The following is a 20,502-nucleotide window of genomic DNA, read 5'->3' on the forward strand; positions in this document are numbered from 1 at the left end:
ACCCTTGATCTAACTAGCTGAGCTAATTAGTTTTTGAACTGCTTGGAGAATCCCATTTCTGCATTTATGTAATATAAATAATAATGTGTTTATAAAAAGGATCTTTGATTTTTAATTCATTTATTTAAGATATTTCTAATTATGTTTTTTACTGATATTTAAATATTAAATTAGGACAAAGTATTATGTAAATTTATTTTTTAAAAATATAGCATTGTGATTCAGTATACCTTCAATTTCCACTAGTTGTGTGCCAGTAGTTGTACCATAAACATATGTATATTAATCATGCCAAATAATGTGCTGGTTTGCATAAACTAATACATGTTTGTGAGGATATTTGTTTTTTTAAAAATTGGCACAATAACAACTTTATTAAGGGCTATTCTATTATATTGTGTACTGAGAATCAGTTTGAATAATATAGCATATATAGAAATTCTACAGATTCTATTCTGTTGATTGCAATGACATGTTAATTGACTGCCATGTAGATTTTAATAAGATGACAAACACAAAAAGGTTTATGTTTTTAAAAATGAACTAAAGAAAACTAAGTGTTAGCCAAATGCAATGTTAGTGTTCAGTGTTCAGGAATGCTATCTAACAGATGTTTATAATTTTTGTAGGTAATAGCTCTAGCAGATGCAGCTGAAGAAAACCAAGCCATTATGTTCCAGGCATTCACAAAATTAAAAAGTGCCACCCAGCTGGTAATTCTGCTGATTAGTCTATGGCAAAAACTGAGTGTTGACCAAGTTGCTATCCTGGAAGCTACATTTCTGCCATTAACACAGAATACTCAAGAATTGGTAAGAGAGTACTAAGTTTATTTTTAAACCACAAAAAGCATTACATTCAAAAGGAATGGTTTTTAATTCAATGTTCTTTCCTGCATGGAAATTTGACTTAATGTTCTACTTAACTCAGAGTGGCTTTTTTGTTACTGAAGGGCAGTGAGCTGCTTCAGCCAACACATTTGGAGTGCATTATTAAAGAGCAACAAAAACAAATTCAGAACATACTGTTTCTTCCTTTGTGTTCACTTTCATTGATATGTAAAGCTTCCATTCCTTTGCAGTGTTTATGCTTAATGGGAAAAACCTCTTGATTTCAGGGAACATGTCTATTTTGAAAAGCCAGAGTCACATAGATGAAGAAGCTTAAAGAAAGAACTACAGAGACATGTAGACAAGACTTTTTAATATATAGTATCTTCATCCTACTTTCAGGACTATAGAGTTTTTGTTAATCTATAAAAGGATTATTAATAGCTTACCCACTTTCACTCACATCACTACAAAACTGGCTCCGTGCAGCAGCCAAATTAGGAAAGACAGAAACACTCTACAGATAATAGTTCTGTACATTAATTGGGGTCTTCCAACCAATTCTCTGTCCAAGCTTTTTTTTTTTTTTTGCCTCATGTCAGCAGTTTTTTTATCACCTCAGCTGCCATTTCTTTCATGGTCATTGACTTTTGCTATATAGATAGACCTTACTTAAAATCACAGCCATGCTGAAAAAATACCTTTGTGACCAAAGTATGCATTTACAACCTTTACGGCATCTGTGTCTCTAACATCTTTGCCATTTTAGTCAGAGCATTTGTTGTCCTGTGTCTCACTGTTCCCACTCCTCCCCAGCAAAGAGATTGCTGAAAACATGCAATCTTTTCCTCACCTGCTTTTCTCCACAGTTCAGCGCTTCCCCAAAAGGCACTAATTGCAAGTTAACAAGCTCAGCTCTTTGACCTTAATTAGTAGTTTGCAACTGCTGCCTGGAGCTGACAAGACTTTAATCATTTTCACACTTCAACTTTTGTTTGCTTCCTGAGTTGCTTGTGACCTAGAACTGTGAGTGCAGTAGGCAAACAGCTTGCAATAGTATTTTTCTTTCAATGAGTATTTCCAGTTGTATACTCTCTTTTTTCCTCCAATGAAAATAAATACAAACATTAATTCTCTTCTTACTAATTTTCCCATTGTTAGAATGAGCATGCCAAGGACTGGGGAGTGGGAGAAAAAAAAACTGAAGTAAAATAATAAGTACAGTTGAAGTCATGTGATTTTTCTACTTAGCAAGCATATCGCATACAAACAAGTTGCCATTCTCAGTTGTAGTTTAGTGTCGTTTAGTACGATGATTACCAGTAGCTTGTCAAATAAAATTTAGTGCTTGGAGATCATTTTCATTCCTTCAATTCAAAAGATACATTTATTAAAGGAACATTTTAGAAATTTGTGTGGGAGTTTATTTACAAGACTTATATAAGGCAGGGCTTTTCAACCTTTTCACCCATTGTACCACTTTTAGGATATGGCAACATCCGAGTACCACCAGTTGCCTAGCATTTCTGTTGAGGATTGGCAGCAGGGGTGGGGGGTGTTTGGTTTTTATTCCCCCTGTCTGCTGGGTGGTTGCAGCAGGTTTTGGTCACTTCACATGACCCTGGGACACTGTGACCGTCATAAATACGAATTAGTTGCCAAGCATCTGAATATAAATCACAAGACCCTGGAGATGCTGCAACATTCCAGCCGATCAGCGCTTCTTCTGGGCTCAGCAGAAGCGTCAGAATCAGTGCTGCTTTTCAGCTGATTGGTGCTTCTTCAGGGCTCAGCAGAAGCACCAGGATCAGCGCCGAGCTCCAGCTGGATCCTGGCGCTGATCCTGGCGCTTCCGCTGAGCCCTGACAGCCCTGCAGCTCCAGCCATCTCTCACTCAGGCTTGTGCGGTGCTGCCACCAGTTCTGCTCATTCCCCTCCCCCGCTATCACTTTTCTAGGATGGTCGCGTACCACCTGCCAGGTGCCAATGTACCACAGGTGGTACCCGTACCACTGGTTGAAAAGCCCTGATATAAGGCACCTACCTTATATAATAATTCCGGATCGCTCAAAGTATCATTAAAATGTAGTTAAAAATGAAAGTACCTTCCACCAGACCAATATCTACAACTCAACTCCCATCCTAGTCCAATGCTTGGGACGAGAACCAGCTCTTCATGGCTTTTGGAAAGCTCCCTCAGATCTCAAATGGGAGGCTGTTCCAAAGACTAGGGTTATCACCAAGAAAGTGAGTGATATGGAGTGGCTGGGTTGGTCATTGAGAATGCAAATGAGAGAGATATGTGGAACAGTAGACTTGAAACAAATGCTGTACAGTACATAAATCTTTGAACCCAAGAAAAAGAAAATTGAAAAAACATATATGGAAAAATGTAAGATTGCAGATATTAGTAATTGGGAAATTTTTTAAACAGTGATTGTGGTTTAACAGAACAACAGTTGGAAGGGACCTTGGAGGTCTTCTAGTCCAACCTTCTGCTCAAGCAGGAAACCCTATATGATTTCAGACAAGTAGCTGTCCAATCTCTTCTTAAAAGCGTCCAGTGATGGGGCACCCACAACTTCTAAAAGGCAACTGGTTTCACTGATTAACTGTTCTCACTGTTAGGAAATTTCTCCTTAGTTCTAGATTAGATCTCTCCTTGATTAGTTTCAATCCATTGTTTCTTGTCTTGCCTTCAGGTGCTTTGGAAAATAGGTTGACTCCCTCTTCTTTGTGGCAGCACCTCAAATATTGGAACACTGCTCTCATGTCACCCCTAGTCCTTCTTTTCATTAAACTAGACATACCCAATTCCAGCAACCGTTCTTCATATGTTTTAGCCTCCAGTCCCCTAGTTTTAAGTCTCTTGTTTCTCTTCCTCAAAAATACCCAGGAATTCCCAAATTTGCATCTTGTTTAAGGAACGGCTTTATGACTTTTTAAAACATATAAAGATTTTCTCTGAATCTGAAAGTTGGAAGAATATTATTCTCCTATTGGAAAGGGAAAGTTAAAAAGAATGATTTCCATAAGTACAAAGGATTAGTTTTACTAAGAGTTCCTAAAAAGGAGTTTGGCAGAAATGTGATTGAAAAAATATGAAATATGAGAATGAACAAAATTTAGGAAGAGCAGAGTGAAAAATGCACAGATATGAGAAAGAAAGTTTTTGTACATTTTTATTTAGAGAAAACATTTTATATTGTTAACATCCAATTAAGGAATGTTTTCTATGAATATGGAGTGAAGATTAGTTGCTGAATACAATCACAGCAGTATATGATGGAAATAATTCAGTGATAATTGAATGGTTCAACTTTGAGAAGTACATAAGACAAACATGTGTAAGGAAAACTTGTGGTGAAGACAAAGGTATGCTGATTAAGGGTATATGTGAAGCTCTGAATATTAATATTAATAACATATGAAGAACCAATATAGTTGTGTTTCACAAGCAACATGGATTGAATTGCAATGTAGATGTTGTGATGAAAAGCTAGAACAAAATATGAATTTGTGTACCTTATTAAAAAGTTCATTGAAATGAAATAATAATTGGAATAATTTTAAGATTTACAGTAATGGTAGGAATGGGTAATGTTGTGAAGGATGAATGTCCAAAGAAACAGTAATAGTTAATAACAGTTAAATTAAATGCAATGGGAATAATGTTTTAACATGTGAATATAAAAAAATGAAAGAAGGATCAAAAATGGATGCATGCTGAGTGAATCTATATTCATTACAAACAAAAATGTATACCAAAAAAGAGGACAAAAAGAATATTTGTGGAAAATACCTCAGATTTTAAATAAAGAAATAATCCTTGACCATATGGACTAGATCAAATAATTATAAAGTACATGGAATAATAATAGTTTTTACACTATATCAGGGGTGTCAAACTCAATTTCACTCAGGGTTGTGGTTGACCTCGGGGTGGGGGGTGGGGGGCGTGGTCAGGGTGGGTGTGGTCAGGGTGGGCATGGCCAATTCAACATCGCTTGTGTTGGGGGGCACCTGTGTGGTCTGGGTGGGGCTGGGGGGATCCAGCCTGGTCCTTGAGCTCCCAGGGCACTGGGACCCCACAGCCCAACCCAGCCTGCTATCCTAAGAGGGCGCCCTGCTGCACTTATCTCCTCCTTGAAGCTGCTGCTGCTGTTCTTGCTCTCCTTGGCCATGATGTGTGTGGGAGGGCAAAGTATGTGGGTCAGAGGGAGGCCTACTCTCTCTCCATATGAGGAAACCTGGCTTTGTAACTAAAGTATCCTCAGCAATAGGATGGGAGACTACCAGGAGAGATCAAGATGAGGAGACAAGGGGATGGCAAAAGGGCAGCAGGGCTGCTGGTGGCCAAATGCTAAGACAGCACTTCCCTCAGACCCTCCCTCTCTCTCATTGCAATCCCCTCCCTCCCTTCCTTTTTCCCTTTTCTTCTTTTTCCTTCCCTCTTTATTCTCCTTTCTTCCTTCTTCCTTCCCCCTCTTTCCTTCTTTTTCCTTTCTTATTCTCTTTCCCTCTTTCCTTCTTTTTTCTTTGTTTTTCCTCTTTCCTTTCTCCTTTCCTGTCCCTTCTTGGATGCTCAAATGCAAAAGGGGAAACATTTCTCCATGCCTTCTTGCCTTGTGATCAAATGCCACTTTTGCTTGTAGTTTGTGGCCACTTAAAAGATAGAGAACAAACCAGGCTCAGTTTATCCCGTAGTTGCTTTAATTAGGGGGTGTCCGCAGACAACAGTACAGCAAAACTGTCAAAATGGTGGCTGTGATATTTAATAAGAGCTCCTCTGTTTTTTATGTGCAAAAGTTTTATCTTTTATGAGCAGAGGTAGGTTAGTTGTTTTTCTATTAATACATAATCCTTAAAAGGGCTCTCCTGTAAGGAGCCTGCCTTGGTCTAATTCAGACTGGAAATATACCAAAGGAAAATATTTTCCCCACTCTGCTTTGTCCTGCTTTCCCCACTGGAAATGGCTGTTTGCAACATATAAGGAGGGGATACTTTCCTAAGAGCTCACAATTCAAGAATACCAGTGTCATCTTGGATTGCAACAAAGTTCTGTCTGTCACAAAGCAGAACACAAAATAGCTTTCTCCTTTGAACTAGGACATTTCCAACCAAAATACCTTTCCCTCCTTCTCTCCCTCCCTGACTCCTTCCTTCCTTCCTTCCTTCCTTCCTTCCTTCCTTCCTTCCTTCCTTCCTTCCTTCCTTCCTTCCTTCCTTCCTTCCTTCCTTCCTGTGTGTCTGTGTGTTCACTCCTTGCAGCCCTGCACGCTCTCTGCGATGGCAGGCTGCAAACTAATGAAAGTTGGGTTTTTTTGAGTACTTGTTTCTTTTTCTCAATGTGCTGCCGATTGCATCATACCCTGCCCCACTCAGCTCCCACCCCCAGCCCCGTGGCAGGCTGCAAGAAGCATTCCTTTCCCGTTCTTTTCCTCCCAATGTCACAGTGTGGGGCTGCAGGAGGTGAAACCCCCACACATGCGCACGCACACACACTCACACTCACACAAACACGTGTGCAGGTTCTGGGAGAGGTGAGCTAAGAGCCATGGAGCAAGAGGAAACGATAGGGGAAGGGGTCAAAATGGGAAACTTCTGTCCGGAGCCTCTGGCAGCTTAAAAAAAAATATGTGTGGAGCATGTTTCAGTCCACCCTCCCCTCTGTTGCCTCCACGCCAGGGTTGACTCTACGCCTGCCAAAAGGGCAGTTTTGCTTTTGACCCCCCCATGCCAGAAACCGAAAATTGCTGCTGTTCACCTGTCATGTCCCCCTGACAGCCCCTGCAAACTCCTATTGCATGCTGGCAGGCAGAATCCTAAAGCTCCCATTCTGTTTCTTCCATGCTCAGGAAGGATGCTGCCTCCCACGGCTCTCCCACTCGGGGGTGGGGTGATCCCAGTGAAAGCCTGACGGGCGAGGCTGGGAGGGGTAGGGTGGGGTGAGGCAAATGAGCTGCAGCTGCTCCTGCGCACCACCAGTCTCCAAGCGCTCACCATTTCCTGTGCATGTGCCGGGAAATCGCCCAGCTGGGTTGGGATGGGCCAGGGCTGGGCAGCAGGGGCCGTTTCCTTGCCATTTCTGTGAACAGCTCCAGGGGTCAAATTTGAGCCCTTGGCGGGCCGTATCCGGCCTATGGGCCCTTGTGTTTGACATGTCTGCACTATATTGAAAGCGACTTAGTTGAAAATCAGAGATTAAACACACATCAAACCAACTTCGCATATCTGGGTTATCACTTTCTTTCAATTAAATAGTAGCCTTTTTTCTATAACCCATGCTTGATAAATCCAGAATGCTTCATCAAGTAATGTCCAATTTTTCATATATAATTCAGATTACATTCATATCAAAAGAAAGTTTTATTGTGTTCAGTGAAACCTATTTAGAATTGAGTATATGACTGCTCACAAAAGGGTAGAAAACTACATCTGACAAATATTGTTGAACACTTTTTATCCCAGATAATGTTTCCCAAACATAAACATGTTTCCTTGTTCTTTCTACTACATTTAGTGCATTACTACTAGTCCTTGCTTAGCACCTATTGGTTTGATAAGTGTTCAAAGTTACAACCGCACTGAATTAATGGTACTTATGACTGACAGACCCACAGCAATATGATCACATTTGGGCAGTTGGCAATCGGCTCATACTTATAGTGTTTGCAGCATCCAATGGTCATGTGGTTACAGACAGGGAAGATTGCAAATCACTTTGGTAAGTCTCTCCAGAGTGGAATGGGACCTTTAGGCTCTCACCATTGGCCATGCCCACTTCACCTCCAGTCACCCACCTTAGCACATTCACAGCAAGCTTTCCTCCTCTGCTGACTCTCCCTCAGCCATTCTTCCTGGGCAATGGGCCCCTTGGCCCTCTGTCCCTGGCCCTTCGGCCCAGCCTATTTGCCCAGATACCATTTGTCCTGGGTGTTTCTCTCCACAAGACAAGACGTCACCAGCCAAACATGTGGCAGGCAGCAATGATGGTGCTAGGAAGGGAGAGCGAGGGGGCTGTGAGGGGGCTGCAATTGGTGACAGGTTACGGAAGAGAGCAAGATCTGGGGGGGTGGCAGGCAAACGCTGTTTGCCCTGCTGCTGGGAGTGCCAGGGGAGAGCAGGCTATTAGTGGTAAGTGTGGCTGTTGGGGTGCCTAGGGGAGCAGCAGAATATCAGTGGTAAGCATGGCTGCTGGGAGTGCCTGGGGAGGGTGGCAGGCAAATGCTGCTTGCGCGCTGCACTGAGGTCTCCTGGGAGGACAGCAGGTATCAGTGGTAAGCACGGCTGCTTGGGGTGCTTGGGGGTGGCAGGGCATCGGTGGTAAGCGCTGCTGCTGGCACTTCCTGGGGGGGTCAAACGGCAGTGACGCATAGTAGGGGGAGCAGCTGAACTGCCTGTTTGGCATCAGGCTGGCAGTATCGGATGCAGAGGGGGCAATCTCACAATTAAGAAAAACGGGGGTCAATAAGTGAGTACTACCTGTAAAGAAAGGTAGTGCCGAAGTGCTCATTAGGCATCAGGCCAGAGTCCCATTGCAGAGGCAATGGGTGAGGGGGGTGAAAATAGAAAGCTGCCACAGGCAAAGGGCAGGCAGCAATGGGCAGGGGCTTCCCATTTTGACCTTTTCCCCAATACCATTTCCTCTGCGCCTGGACTCCAGCCTAAAACTGAACAACCAGTTCGGCTGCCACCCCCACCCATATACAATACTACTGGCCTGATGTCAAACGGGCAGTTCAGCTGCCTCCCCACTGCACGTCACTACTGTTCAACCTCCCAGGCACCCCTAGCAGCCACGTACAAGGACTGATGGCCTGCTGCCCCCCTGGTATCCCCAGCAGCCGCACTTACTGCTGATGGCTTGCTGCAACCCGGCACCCCCAGCAGCAGTACTTACCAACCAAGCCTTGATGCCACCCCTGACACCCCCAGCAGCAGCACACAAGCAGTGTTTGCCTGCCATCCCCAATCTTGCTCTCTCCCGTAACTTGTCACCAATCACAGCCCTCCCACAGCACCATCACTCTGCATTCCCAGCAGCATTGTTGCTGTTTGCCACCTGATTGGCTGGTGGCTTCTTGTCCTATGGAACGAAACACCCAGGACAAACAGTGTCTGGGTGAATGGGCTGGGGTGAGGAGTAGAAAGCCAGGGACCCATTGCCCAGGGAGAATGGCCAGGGGAGAGCCAGCAGAGGAGGAAAACTGGCTGTGATTGGGCTGAGGCAAGTGGTTGGAGGTGAAGTGGGCATGGCCAATGGTAGGAGCCTAAAAGTCTTAGACCAGTAGTTCCCAACCTTTTCTATACTCCACACCCCTAAAACACCTCTGATATATTCTTATACCCCTTACAAAAGTTCAAAATAATGGCAACAAATTATGCATATTCACTATAATTTTGAAAACCCAAGTTTTCACACCCCTTGGAACATTGTCTCGCACCCCCAGAATAACTTGAGGTCTTACCTGCCTGCATCATTCACCCACTGACCTTCCTGCACTCATGCTATACAATCCATCCTATAGCCTTCCTGCCCTTGCCATCCACCCACAGTGTTCCTGTGTTCATGTGTTGTCTGCATTGGGCAGCTCCAATTCTCTATGGCACTCCTGCAGCACCACCTTACATAGAACTCCCTCTTCCCATTTAGCAACCTGTGCATCTTGGGTTACAACGTAACTGGGACTGCCAGAATTGCCTCTAAGTGATGCAGTCATGTGATATTGCACTTTATGATCACATTTATGACAGTGACACCGGTCCTAACCCCAGTTGCTATCATAATCCAAGGCCTATCTGTAATATTAATTTTGTGCAACTATTCCAACCAAAATTTAAAAGGTTACATGATGTCCTTAATAATTAATGTATTTGTATGCCATTATTTGGTTTCAGAACAGAATTTGAGTAAATAACAAAAGCTATTTATGGCTGCATGCAAAGCTTTGTGTGTGTATGTGTGTGTGCACATACCTATGTATATCTACACATTCATATATACATATACTCACATAAACTATAGTCAAAGAATATTTTTCCTTGATCTGTGTTACTGAAACACGTATCTGGAAGCTACATTATTTCTTAGGTTTTTTGCTTTAAGTATATGCAGCAGTAAAGAACCTTAAATTATTTGATACTTCTTTTGTTCACTACAGACCCAAGAGAATTGTATTAGAAAGAGGCCAAGATTTTCCAAATGAATGGAATGATTCAGAAAAGTTGAAAGCATACTTTAAAAATGTTTACATTCATTTAGTTTGGAGCAGACTGTTCAATGCCGTATACATTATACATATATGTGTGCATACATATTTATATTATAGAATATCCAATTCCAAACCATCAGATATACATAATATGCAATAAATTGCCATTTTTGGAGAAAAAAGATTTCTCCCCAGGATTCTGCAATAATTTCATATTGTGCCACACAAATATGAATGTAATTTAAAGAGAATATAGTTTCTAGAGTGTGACTAGGGAGTTATTTATATTCCATTATTATTTTCAAATTAAGGTTTGTAAATTGTGTTTATGTTCTCCATGAAAACCTTGGGGTTCCTTGATGGGAAATATTTTTTTAGATAGTCCTTTAAAGTCTCATTTTTATTAATGAATAAAAAAAGTTTCAAATAGCTGACTTTAAAATAATCCTGAAGTGATATCTGTCAGTAGTTATACTTTGGTTGTAAAACAAGAACTATCTTTATTTACACAGGCTTCATTTATTTATATAAAAAAGGAACATGAATATTGTTCCTGTTTTTTATCTTTAAATGGATAAACAAGAAAATCTTGAACATAATCAAATAGCAAATATATTTTTACTTAAAATATTAATAATTTGTCAGTATTATTAAACTAATGGATGATTATGTATTTATTTTATCTTTTGAGAGAGGGTTGAAGGTATATTGAAGTTCAACAGGGAAAAAGTCTTTAAATGCATTCCATTTCCAACCTATTTATTTATTCATTCAGGCAAAATATTGCAATGTATTGGAGAGGTAGATTGCTTGCAAAACAGATAAAAACTCAAGTATCTGTTCATTATAGCAAGTTAGTGTGGAAATTTTTCAGTAATAGATACTTTTGTCTCTTACATTGAACAGTTTGAATTAATCAGATATCTTATTATCTGAAGTTCATTTAATAAGAAAACTTCATTTTAAAATTTAAAAATAAACAAAGATTTTTATGGTTAATCTTTAAAGCAGATATCTGTGACATAATAGTCCTCAAACAGAATAATATTCTTTAGAAAATTTATCCTATTAAAATAGAACTATAGTTTTATTTTTGTATTACATGTATTTTATTGTCTAAATAAATAATAATAATACATCTTAACAACAATTTTTTATCCTGCAATTGACTTTTATAATTGTTGCATTGCACTGAGTTGTTAGAATTTGTACTTTTTGAGACATGACATCTCAGTATTTGAACTGTGTACATCTTTGTCCAGAACAAAAAAAAATGTAAGAAAGAAAATATTTTTCCATTTAAAGGAAAATCCTAATTTTCTGTCAGAGGAAATTAGCATTATTTAAATGATAATTTATAATATAGTAAAAATTATAGTAAAATATTTTATTATCCATAATTATTGTTTAGATTTAATCAATTATTATTGAAAATCTGTTTTGTAGTGATCTGTCTTTCACATGTTATGCAGACCTCAAAGATATATATATATTTAACTTATAGTTCTAGTATGTCTACTTAAATTTTTATCTTATATAAAACTTCAATAGACCTGTTTCAGAGCTATTTTAGAGCTTTTAATCCCAATTGTTTGCTAGAGGCTTCTATCTTGGAGGGGGTCTTTGGGGACAGTGTTTACAATTTATACATTGGTTTGTATTGTACTTTTAACTGTTTAACCCATCCAGAAAGTTTTTAGTGAGTTTCATAGAAATTACTTCCCAAGAAGTGAGTATAGAAATACAAATATATTGAATATAATGAATATAATAATACATTGTTAATTTTTTTGCTATAATATGGTTTATCTTTCAATGTACATATTTTAAGATGCTTATAAACCGAATTTTCAGTCAACTTTATATGTCTACTTAAGTAACTTCTGATTATGAAAGCACATGCCAAAATAAGCCAGCCAGTATCTGAGATATTTTTGTGCTCTTTGATTCCCATTTTCGTTCTAAACTTGAAGAACAAAGTCTGCATGTTAAAAAATAGAGTATCAGAAATGGAAAGTACTATGTCTATGGATTTGTGCATGTCTTCCCCCCACTCTCTGAAAAAAAGCATTTATATTTTTTAATAAATACTGGTAATAAAGAATTCACGTAGTTTCCCCCACTTAGGCAGTATTTATTCTAAATGTTATATTTCTAGTAAAATAGTGAAATGTATACTTCTAATCAAATAGTGAAATGAGTAAACCAGTTATATAATGCTTTCCCACCTTTTAAAATGGTAAATAATAAAAATATATCTCAGCATTCTCTGATGCAGCTGCTTAGAAGGGGTGATGATAGATCAAGTTCTTTCCATGGCCTGAATAAGAGCAATTCTCCCTTTCTGAACTATCTCCTGTAGTATTCATGGATTGGCAGTATATTCAGAGGAAAAAGAAAATGCTGAAATCCAAAAAGTAAATCTCTTAAACTCTTGAAACTCATGTAGTTTTCATGTATCTTTTTTTCACTATTATAGAACTAGTTTATCTATTGGTAATTGATTTTGTACATATAAACTACAGATATAAGTCAGAGAAAAGTTTTTATCTAATATAGTTTCACAAATGAAAAATATATATAGATTTTGTCCATATTTCTTAAATTGTTCTCTCAATATCAAAATATATTAATAAATTATAATAATACATTTATATGTTTTGTACATATGCATATAGGTGATTACTTTTTAAAATATTTGTAACAAATTCTTTTATAAGCTTTATAGAAAAATTGTGTGGGTATAAAGCTTCTAAAGTAGACAACACATTTTCATAATAAAGTTAGCACAGAGTTTTTTTAAAAAACACTTTCAATCTTCCTCATGTACATTACTTTTTAACCTTTAAAGCTATCTTGTAATAGTAAGACATCTGCTTACTAATCTCTATATATTAGCTATATAATCTCTATATATTAGCTATTGATGACTATGATTTGGCTGTCAAAATACCGTTTTAGTACAAATCACAGTGACAGCTGTGACAGCTATGTTAACTATTTTTTTCTTAATAGTTGAGAATTTTCTCTCAAAATCTCCCTCCCAAAAGGGAATTCAATTATAACATAGTATCAGAGTCAAATAATACAGGAGGGAAAACAATATAAGGAGACTCATAAAAAGACCACTAAATCAAACACTTCTTGATAGCAATTGCAATGAATCAGAATTTAGTTATCTATCAATAGACTGATTTTCCTAATAAAATAATAAACAACCTCCTTTGCAGGTGAGTCTGACCACTTGTTAAGAGGAATGGAAATATTAGATTGAATTGACTGCTAATATAAAAAGTACAACACACAAGTGACTGTAGCATCATACAAACATGAACATAAATACTTTGAATAGGACTATTGCTCTAATTTCCTTCCAATATTTTTGAAAGTAAAATGTCCAACTTTGCTGGACTAGCAAAGATACGTTTTCCTACAAGGAACAGAAATAATTTCTAAAATATATTTGGTTTAGAGAATAGTCTACAGAACAAATTTCTGTTTTAAAGGTTGAAGGACTTAAGTCTCTTCTGTAGGTGCAAATAAAGCACTCTGAGCTCTATAAGGGGTTTGGGGTAGCAAGAATGATCAAGGATTGAAATGAATCAATCAATGTTGGAGCATTGGCTTCAATTTTTTTCCACAAAGAAAATAAATCTACTAAACCATCTATGAAAATTACTTTTAGCCAGTACCTGACATGGTAAATTCTCCACAGAGCTAAAAGCAAACTCCAAACAAAGTAATGTGAAGGAAACATGAATCAGAGTTATATATTTAGATTTTAATGCTTTTAGGATGGATACATTGTAGGAAGAGTTATGCCTCATATTTCAGGAAGCAAAGCACTCGTGCTCTAATAGTTAGATGGTTAACACAATTTCATTTTGAAGATAGGAGAAAAAATTAGCCAGGTAAAATATATCTTAACATTTGCTAATGTGATAGAGTTATCTGTTAATGTGTGAATCAAACACATTCTTATTTATGTCAAAACAAATCCCACAAAAAGAATGGAAAAACTAGTTTACCAAGAAAAACAACAAAACCAGTATTATTAAACTGAATTGAATTAAATACTTTATTTAGCCAAGTATGATTAGACACACAAGGAATTTTAAATGGGTTAACGCAGACATGTCAAACACAAGGCCCAGGGGCCGGATGCCGCCCGCGAAGTGGTTTCATGTGGCCCGTGAAGCCATCCTGGAAACAGTGAGGAAACGGCCCCCGCTGCCTTGGCCCTGGCCCAGGCCAGCCGGGAGCCAATGTACAATTTCATGGTGGCCATCTATGCTGAAATGCATTCAGTCTTAGCTCCACAAGGCCATCTGGAAACAGCGAGGAACCAGCCCCTGCCGTGTCGGCCACGCCCCCTGGGTGCATGCTGGGGAGGTGTCACCCTTTGTGAGGAATGAAGAAATGCACCATCGCCTGGAAGTGGCCAACAAATGGCCATTGCCTACTTCACATATCTGGCTTGATGGGCTCCGGGGGAGGGGTTTCGGCAGGCAGCAGGGCTCTCTCCTCACAGCGGTGAGAGCTGAACTGGGCAGCACAAATCCCCAAAAAGCACGACGATGCCCAGCCCCCAGCCTGCCTGGTTTCGGCAGGCAGCGGGGCGCTCTCCTCACAGCACCAAGAGCTGAGCCGGGTGGCGCGAAACTGATGAGAACTACAATGCTGCCTAGCCCCCAGCCTGCCCAGTTTCAGCAGGTAGCAAGGTTCAAAGCTGGCGAGCATCGCACCACCCGGCTCAACCTCTCAGCGCTGTGAGCCCACTAAGCCGCATATGTGAAGTAGATGAGGGCCATTTGCTGGCCACTTCCAGGCGATGGTGCATTTCTTCATTCCTAACGAAGGGTGACACCTCCCCAGCTGCGTTTCTTGCCTGTTTTTCTCCTTCCCTCATCTCAAATATTTTCCCACCACTCTGTACTTAGGAAGGAAAGAAGGAGAGGGAGGGTCTGAGGGAAGTCCTGCCTTAGTCCTGCCCTGCTGTCCTTTCACCATCCCCTTACACCCTCCTCCTGGACTATCCTGGGGGTCTCCCATCCTATTGCTAAGGAAGCTTTGGATACAAAGCCGGGTCTCCTCCCATGGAGAGGGAATGGGCCTCCCTCTGATTTTGCCCTCGTACCCATCATGAGCAACCTGGCTAAGGAGAGCAAGAACAGCAGCAGCAGCCTTGAGAAGAAGGCAAGTGCTGCTGGGCGCCCCCCTGGGGAAGTGGGGCTGGGCTTGGTGCCGCAGATGCTCGAGGCCAGGCTGGGCGTTTGACCTCTGCTGCTCAGGGCTCCGGGCAGCCCGCACCACCATCCAGTCTCCCCCCTCATGGCCTGAGAGGAATGGTGAGGCTCCTCCAATGGACCATGCCTTGGCACTTGCCCTGGTCCCACCCACTTCTGCCAGAGACCCTCAGATCTGTCCCACTCCTGCCCAGGCCCCCACAGGCACCCTTGATGCGAACGATGTAGAGATGGCCATGCCCACCCAATAGGCCACACCCACTCCACCCACACTCACCCAGTAGGCTGCACCCACCCTGACCACACCCACCCGGCAATGCTGATGTGGCCCTCAATGAAATTGAGTTTGACACCCCTGGGTTAACGTTGATTGAATTTGAATATTTAAGGGTTCTGTGCATGTCAGTCTTTTCCTTACTCTTTTTTATTTTGCTAATTTTAATTTTGTTCTTTTACCCAACACAATAAAGCAAATTCATTATGTAAATCATGTCTAATTTATAAATATTTTTCTGATTCTTTTGCAGGGTTGGGAAGAAAGTGTGGATGCTTCTATCTCTCATTTGTTAAAAACATGTCTGTCCAAGAGTTCGAAAGACCATGCTCTTACACTTTTTAATCAATTATGTATCCCCAAGGATACTAGTAGATTGAAGAAGCACATAACTTTACTCTTCGATAGACTGGCAAAAGGTGGTCGTATGTCTCTAAACACAGACCTAGACTTTCACCAACCTATGCTTTTGTCAGGTAAGTTGTTTGATATACATTTATGTCCACCCGGTTCAGAAAAAAAGGAATGTAGCTTTGGTGAGATTGTTTAAATTTCCTGCTAAAATGGTTATAAAAAAAGGGTTTCCTTCAGAAATTCCAAAATAACCACTGAATAAATATGCTAGTGGAATTTTGATGCCAAATATTTTTAGAATGGTATGTATTTCTGTAACATTTAACATGATCCATTATGTTTTCTTTCTAACCAATAAAAAGTGGATTAGAGAATAAAACCACTTTGAACTAACATTTGTCTAAATGTGATCAGTGACTGCCATATTTCAAAAATAAAAATAGACTAATACAAAGGTTAATGTACCCCAGATGATCATTTCAAGCTGCCTTCAAGCTAACCAGTAAGTTCAGCTGAAAGTCACACAGATATACAATTCTACTTTAATGACTTCTGAAATAAATTCATTTAAACTGCTTTTGCCTGAATGGTGTAAATATGGGGATATCCATGCATGAGATTCTTCTTTTCTATGCTGAAATGTTAGTTTTCATATTTAATGTGTGGATATATTTAATAAGTCAAAGGGAAAGAGGTGATTCAGATCTTTATATACATACTTGGTAGTGTTGCACAAAGGCAAGATGTCCAGATTATCTCTTCTGAAGATAAATGGTCAAGTTCTGGTTTGTTGATCCCATAATTTTTTGATATTATGTTTCTGAACAGTTTATTATTCTGTCACAAGTACTAATTGTGTGTTACAGGTTTTGTCTTAATTTATCTCATTTTTCTTTATCAAAACACATTAAAAAAGTAGTCCTGTGGAAATAATTGTGCCAAGCCAATTAAAATATTGAATCAGTATTATGTTTAGTACTATTTGTTATATGTATGGTAGTATTGAAAGAGAATATTCAAATGTGTCTAAGTTGAAAGAATAGGAATTATTGCTGTAGTTGCTGAAACTATTTGCGAACAAAAAAATAGATGGAGTGGTGATACTCTTTATAACTGAAGTTAACAGTTGCTTTTTCGCAAGATCCAATCTGGGACTGTCACTGGAATCAGAGGTTTAGTCTTCTGAGCTTTCAAACTCATGCTGGAGCCTATCCTCAGGGAACTTCTCTCTACATTCACACAAACATACATACATCTAAGATTCCATATTCTGGTAGAGAGAAATTCCCTGAAGAATGGGCTCCATCATGAGTCTAAAAGCTCGGAAGACTAAACCTCTGATTCTGGGGACCAACCCAGATTGGATCCTGCAACATTATTCAGAGACACTTATATTTGCCTTTATTTGTGAATTGCTTTTATTGGCACTTCTCACAATGAGTATGATGGAGATAAAAAAATATTTACTATAGATTAAAGAAGATGCCACCTCTACCCCTGTTGTACATTGTTTTTTCCTCAGCTGTTTTTCATTAATTTTAATCTTACTATTTATATTTTTAATATTTTATATTGTCATCTTTATTTCACTGTAAGTCACCCAGAGTTGCTGGATACTGAGATGGACAGTGAATAAATTTACATAATAATTAATTTGGCCTCTATGTCAAATCCAGTTGCTGATGTAGACTTATAAATCTCTTAAATCATTGACCACTGCATGTTTTAGAATGTATCTTTCACATTATATCTCTTTTCTTATTAAGATCTCATGCAGTGATTCAAATATATGTTGTTAGAAAAATGTAGTGTTTATGATAGAAATAATGCCTCTACAACAATTATCCTAAGAATTTTGACTGTTTAAGTGTTAATGTTAAAATACATGCATTTTAAATGTAGACATAAAGGTACTCTAGTATAGCATTGTGCTATCCTGAAGTCTGCTCAATATTCATTTGCCATCATCTCTGTTATTAGATTAGTTTGGAGTTGATCAGCTGGAAAGGAACACTGTTGGCTTGTGTGAGGTTCTCTGCATTTCAAGATAGACTGGTGAGGACAAACACAGATTAACTTTACACACTATTGAAGGATTTAGGAAATGAAAAAATGGTAGTTTAAAGTGATATTCATATTACATAGGAAGGAATATTATTTTTACAAAAATATAAAAATAAATTGGTGTGTAAACTGAAACATTTACAGGCATGTGCATACATTTAGTCACAACCTATTTAACTTTGGCTAAATGATGGATAAAAAAGAGATAAAGGGATAAAAAAGGTAAAGGAGTCCCTGTGGATTTTATTCAGCTAGTGGTTGCCAACTATAGGGGATAGTGCTCATCTCTGTTTCAAGGCCATTGAGCCAGTACGGTCAGAAGACATTTCTGGGTCATGTGGCCAGCATAACATCAAGGAGCGCTGTTACCTCCCCACCAAAGTGGCACTTATTTATCTTCTCACATTTGCATGCTTCCGAACTGCTAGGTTGGCAGGAGCCAGTGCGAGGAGAGGAGCTCACCCAGTAGCATGGCACTTGGGTCTCGAACCTGGGCTGCCAGCTTTCCAGCCAACAAGCCCCAGAATCTTAACTGCTGAGCCACTGCACTGCCTCAAGTATCCCATTTTAAGGGATAATGGAAACAAAGTTTGATTGTGGTGCAATCTAGTCCATCTAATGTTTTAGAGGAGACAGAAAAAATATTGGTCAGGGGACTGGAAATTGTTGGGCTTGTCCCTTGGTCCCTTTTCATAAAGAGTGAAGCAGGGAATCATATTTTCTTCTCTTTACAGGAATAGTCTAAGCTAAGATTATTCACTCTATACTCTGCAAGGCAGAGTTCTTCTTGCTGGATTCTTGAAATTAGTTGCTTCCCAATCAGAACGGGAGATGGAGGAATGGAATGAAATGCTCAGAAAAGGGAAAAAAACTAATGGAAATATGGGTTTCTTTCTGACTGTACCTATATGTCCCATTCTTGCATTAATAATATTAAGTTAGAGTCATTTATCACAGTGGCTTAATTTATTTTACTTTTTTCATTTTATTGCTATCTAATATATTGTGTCTTTCTTGTATGTAGCTGTTATGTTTTTTTAAAAGAGTAACTAGATTTCTGTTGTTCTTCTGATTGAAATGGTAAAATAAAGTGGGATATTCAGTAGATATTAGTGATGAAAGAAAAACAATATATAGTAACTTAATTAAACCTAAGGCAGGAGCCACAGGAGAAAATTTCCAAAGCGGATTGTGATGTGGCTTTACAGGATGGGGAAAACAATTTGGTCCTCCTTAAAAAAAAAAAAAAAAAAAGAGTTACACTTGGCAAGTATACAGTATACCGTATTTTTCGCACCATAAGACGCACTTTCCCCCCAAAAAAAGATGGGGGAAAATGTCTGTGCGTCTTATGGAGCGAATGCCGCCTCCCACCGCACCGCGCCTGCTGATGCCAGCTGACGGGCGCAGGAGGTAGGCGCCGCCGCGGTCTCCCAGCCGCTTGCTTCTTCGTCTGGAGCAGTTGCAAGGGCTTGCTTGGTCGCCGGCGGCGGGGAGCGCGTCAGCGGCCCTTGGGGACCATGCAAGCCCTTGCAATTGCTGGGACGGCGGCCGGCAGGGGCATCGCTTCCCGGGAAGCCGAGCAGGCCACATGTCTCCCCAGGCCGGGCCGGGCGGCAATCATGGCTGGGCTGGCGGCCGGCGGGGGCATCGCTCCCCGGGAAGCCGAGCAAGCCACATGTCTCCCCAGGCCGGGCCGGACAGCAGTCAGGCATGAAGCTTGCCTGGCTGCCGCAGGGCTCTCTGCCGCCCGGCCCCACCTCGGCCCCACCGGTGGCGCCTTCCTCGGCCACTTTCGGGGAGCCGCCACCGCCCTCGGTGCTGCAGGAGAAGGAGACCTTGGGCTGCGAGGGCAGCAGGGCTGGCAGCGATCAGGACCCCCCCTTGTCCCCACGGAAGCACTCCTTGTTGCCGGCGCGGCCGCCCATGGTGCACCCGGCCTTGGAGCCCTCCTCTTGCGGCGGCGAAGTGGCTGAGGATGCAGCAGGGGCGGCGGCCGGGCAGGGACCCCGACGATGCTGCAGTGGCCGCCGGCGGAGCCGCTACCTCCCGTCTTGCTCCCCCGCCCTGGCCGTTCGGCTGAGGATGCAGCGAGGGCAGCGGCTCCCGTCCTGCTCCCCATGCCCGCCTGTTTGTCTGAGGAGGCGATGGGGACGGCGGCCGGGAGCTGCTGCCTCCCGTCCTGCTCCCCATGCCCGCCCGTTCGGCTGGGGAGGCAATGGGGGCGGCGGGCGGGAGGCGCTGCCTGCCGTCCTGCTCCCCATGCCCGCCCGTTCGTCTGAGGAGGCGATGGGGACGGCGGCCGGGAGCTGCTGCCTCCCGTCCTGCTCCCCATGCCCGCCTGTTCGGCTGGGGAGGCGATGGGGCGGCGGCCGGGAGCTGCTGCCTCCCGTCCTGCTCCCCATGCCCGCCTGTTCGGCTGGGGAGGCGATGGGGGCGGCGGCCGGGAGCTGCTGCCTCCCGTCCTGCTCCCCATGCCCGCCTGTTCGGCTGGGGAGGCGATGGGGGCAGCGGGCGGG

At 41.2% G+C, this 20,502-nt stretch overlaps 1 protein-coding gene across 1 annotated transcript in view; it reads left to right on the top strand.

Annotated features, from left to right (window-relative positions):
* LOC107283783 (protein PTHB1) overlaps nucleotides 1–20,502 on the top strand; it is a 124,838-nt gene that overhangs the window by 11,464 nt on the left and 92,872 nt on the right. Inside the window, exons 2-3 of the mRNA XM_015811732.1 lie at nucleotides 630–812; nucleotides 15,819–16,041. Coding sequence (XP_015667218.1) covers nucleotides 630–812; nucleotides 15,819–16,041 — 406 coding nt within the window. The remainder of the gene's footprint in view (nucleotides 1–629; nucleotides 813–15,818; nucleotides 16,042–20,502) is intronic.

This window comes from Protobothrops mucrosquamatus, unplaced genomic scaffold (assembly GCF_001527695.2).
Source record: "Protobothrops mucrosquamatus isolate PMUCROS unplaced genomic scaffold, P.Mucros_1.0 scaffold48, whole genome shotgun sequence".
Taxonomy (NCBI): Eukaryota; Metazoa; Chordata; class Lepidosauria; order Squamata; family Viperidae; genus Protobothrops; species Protobothrops mucrosquamatus.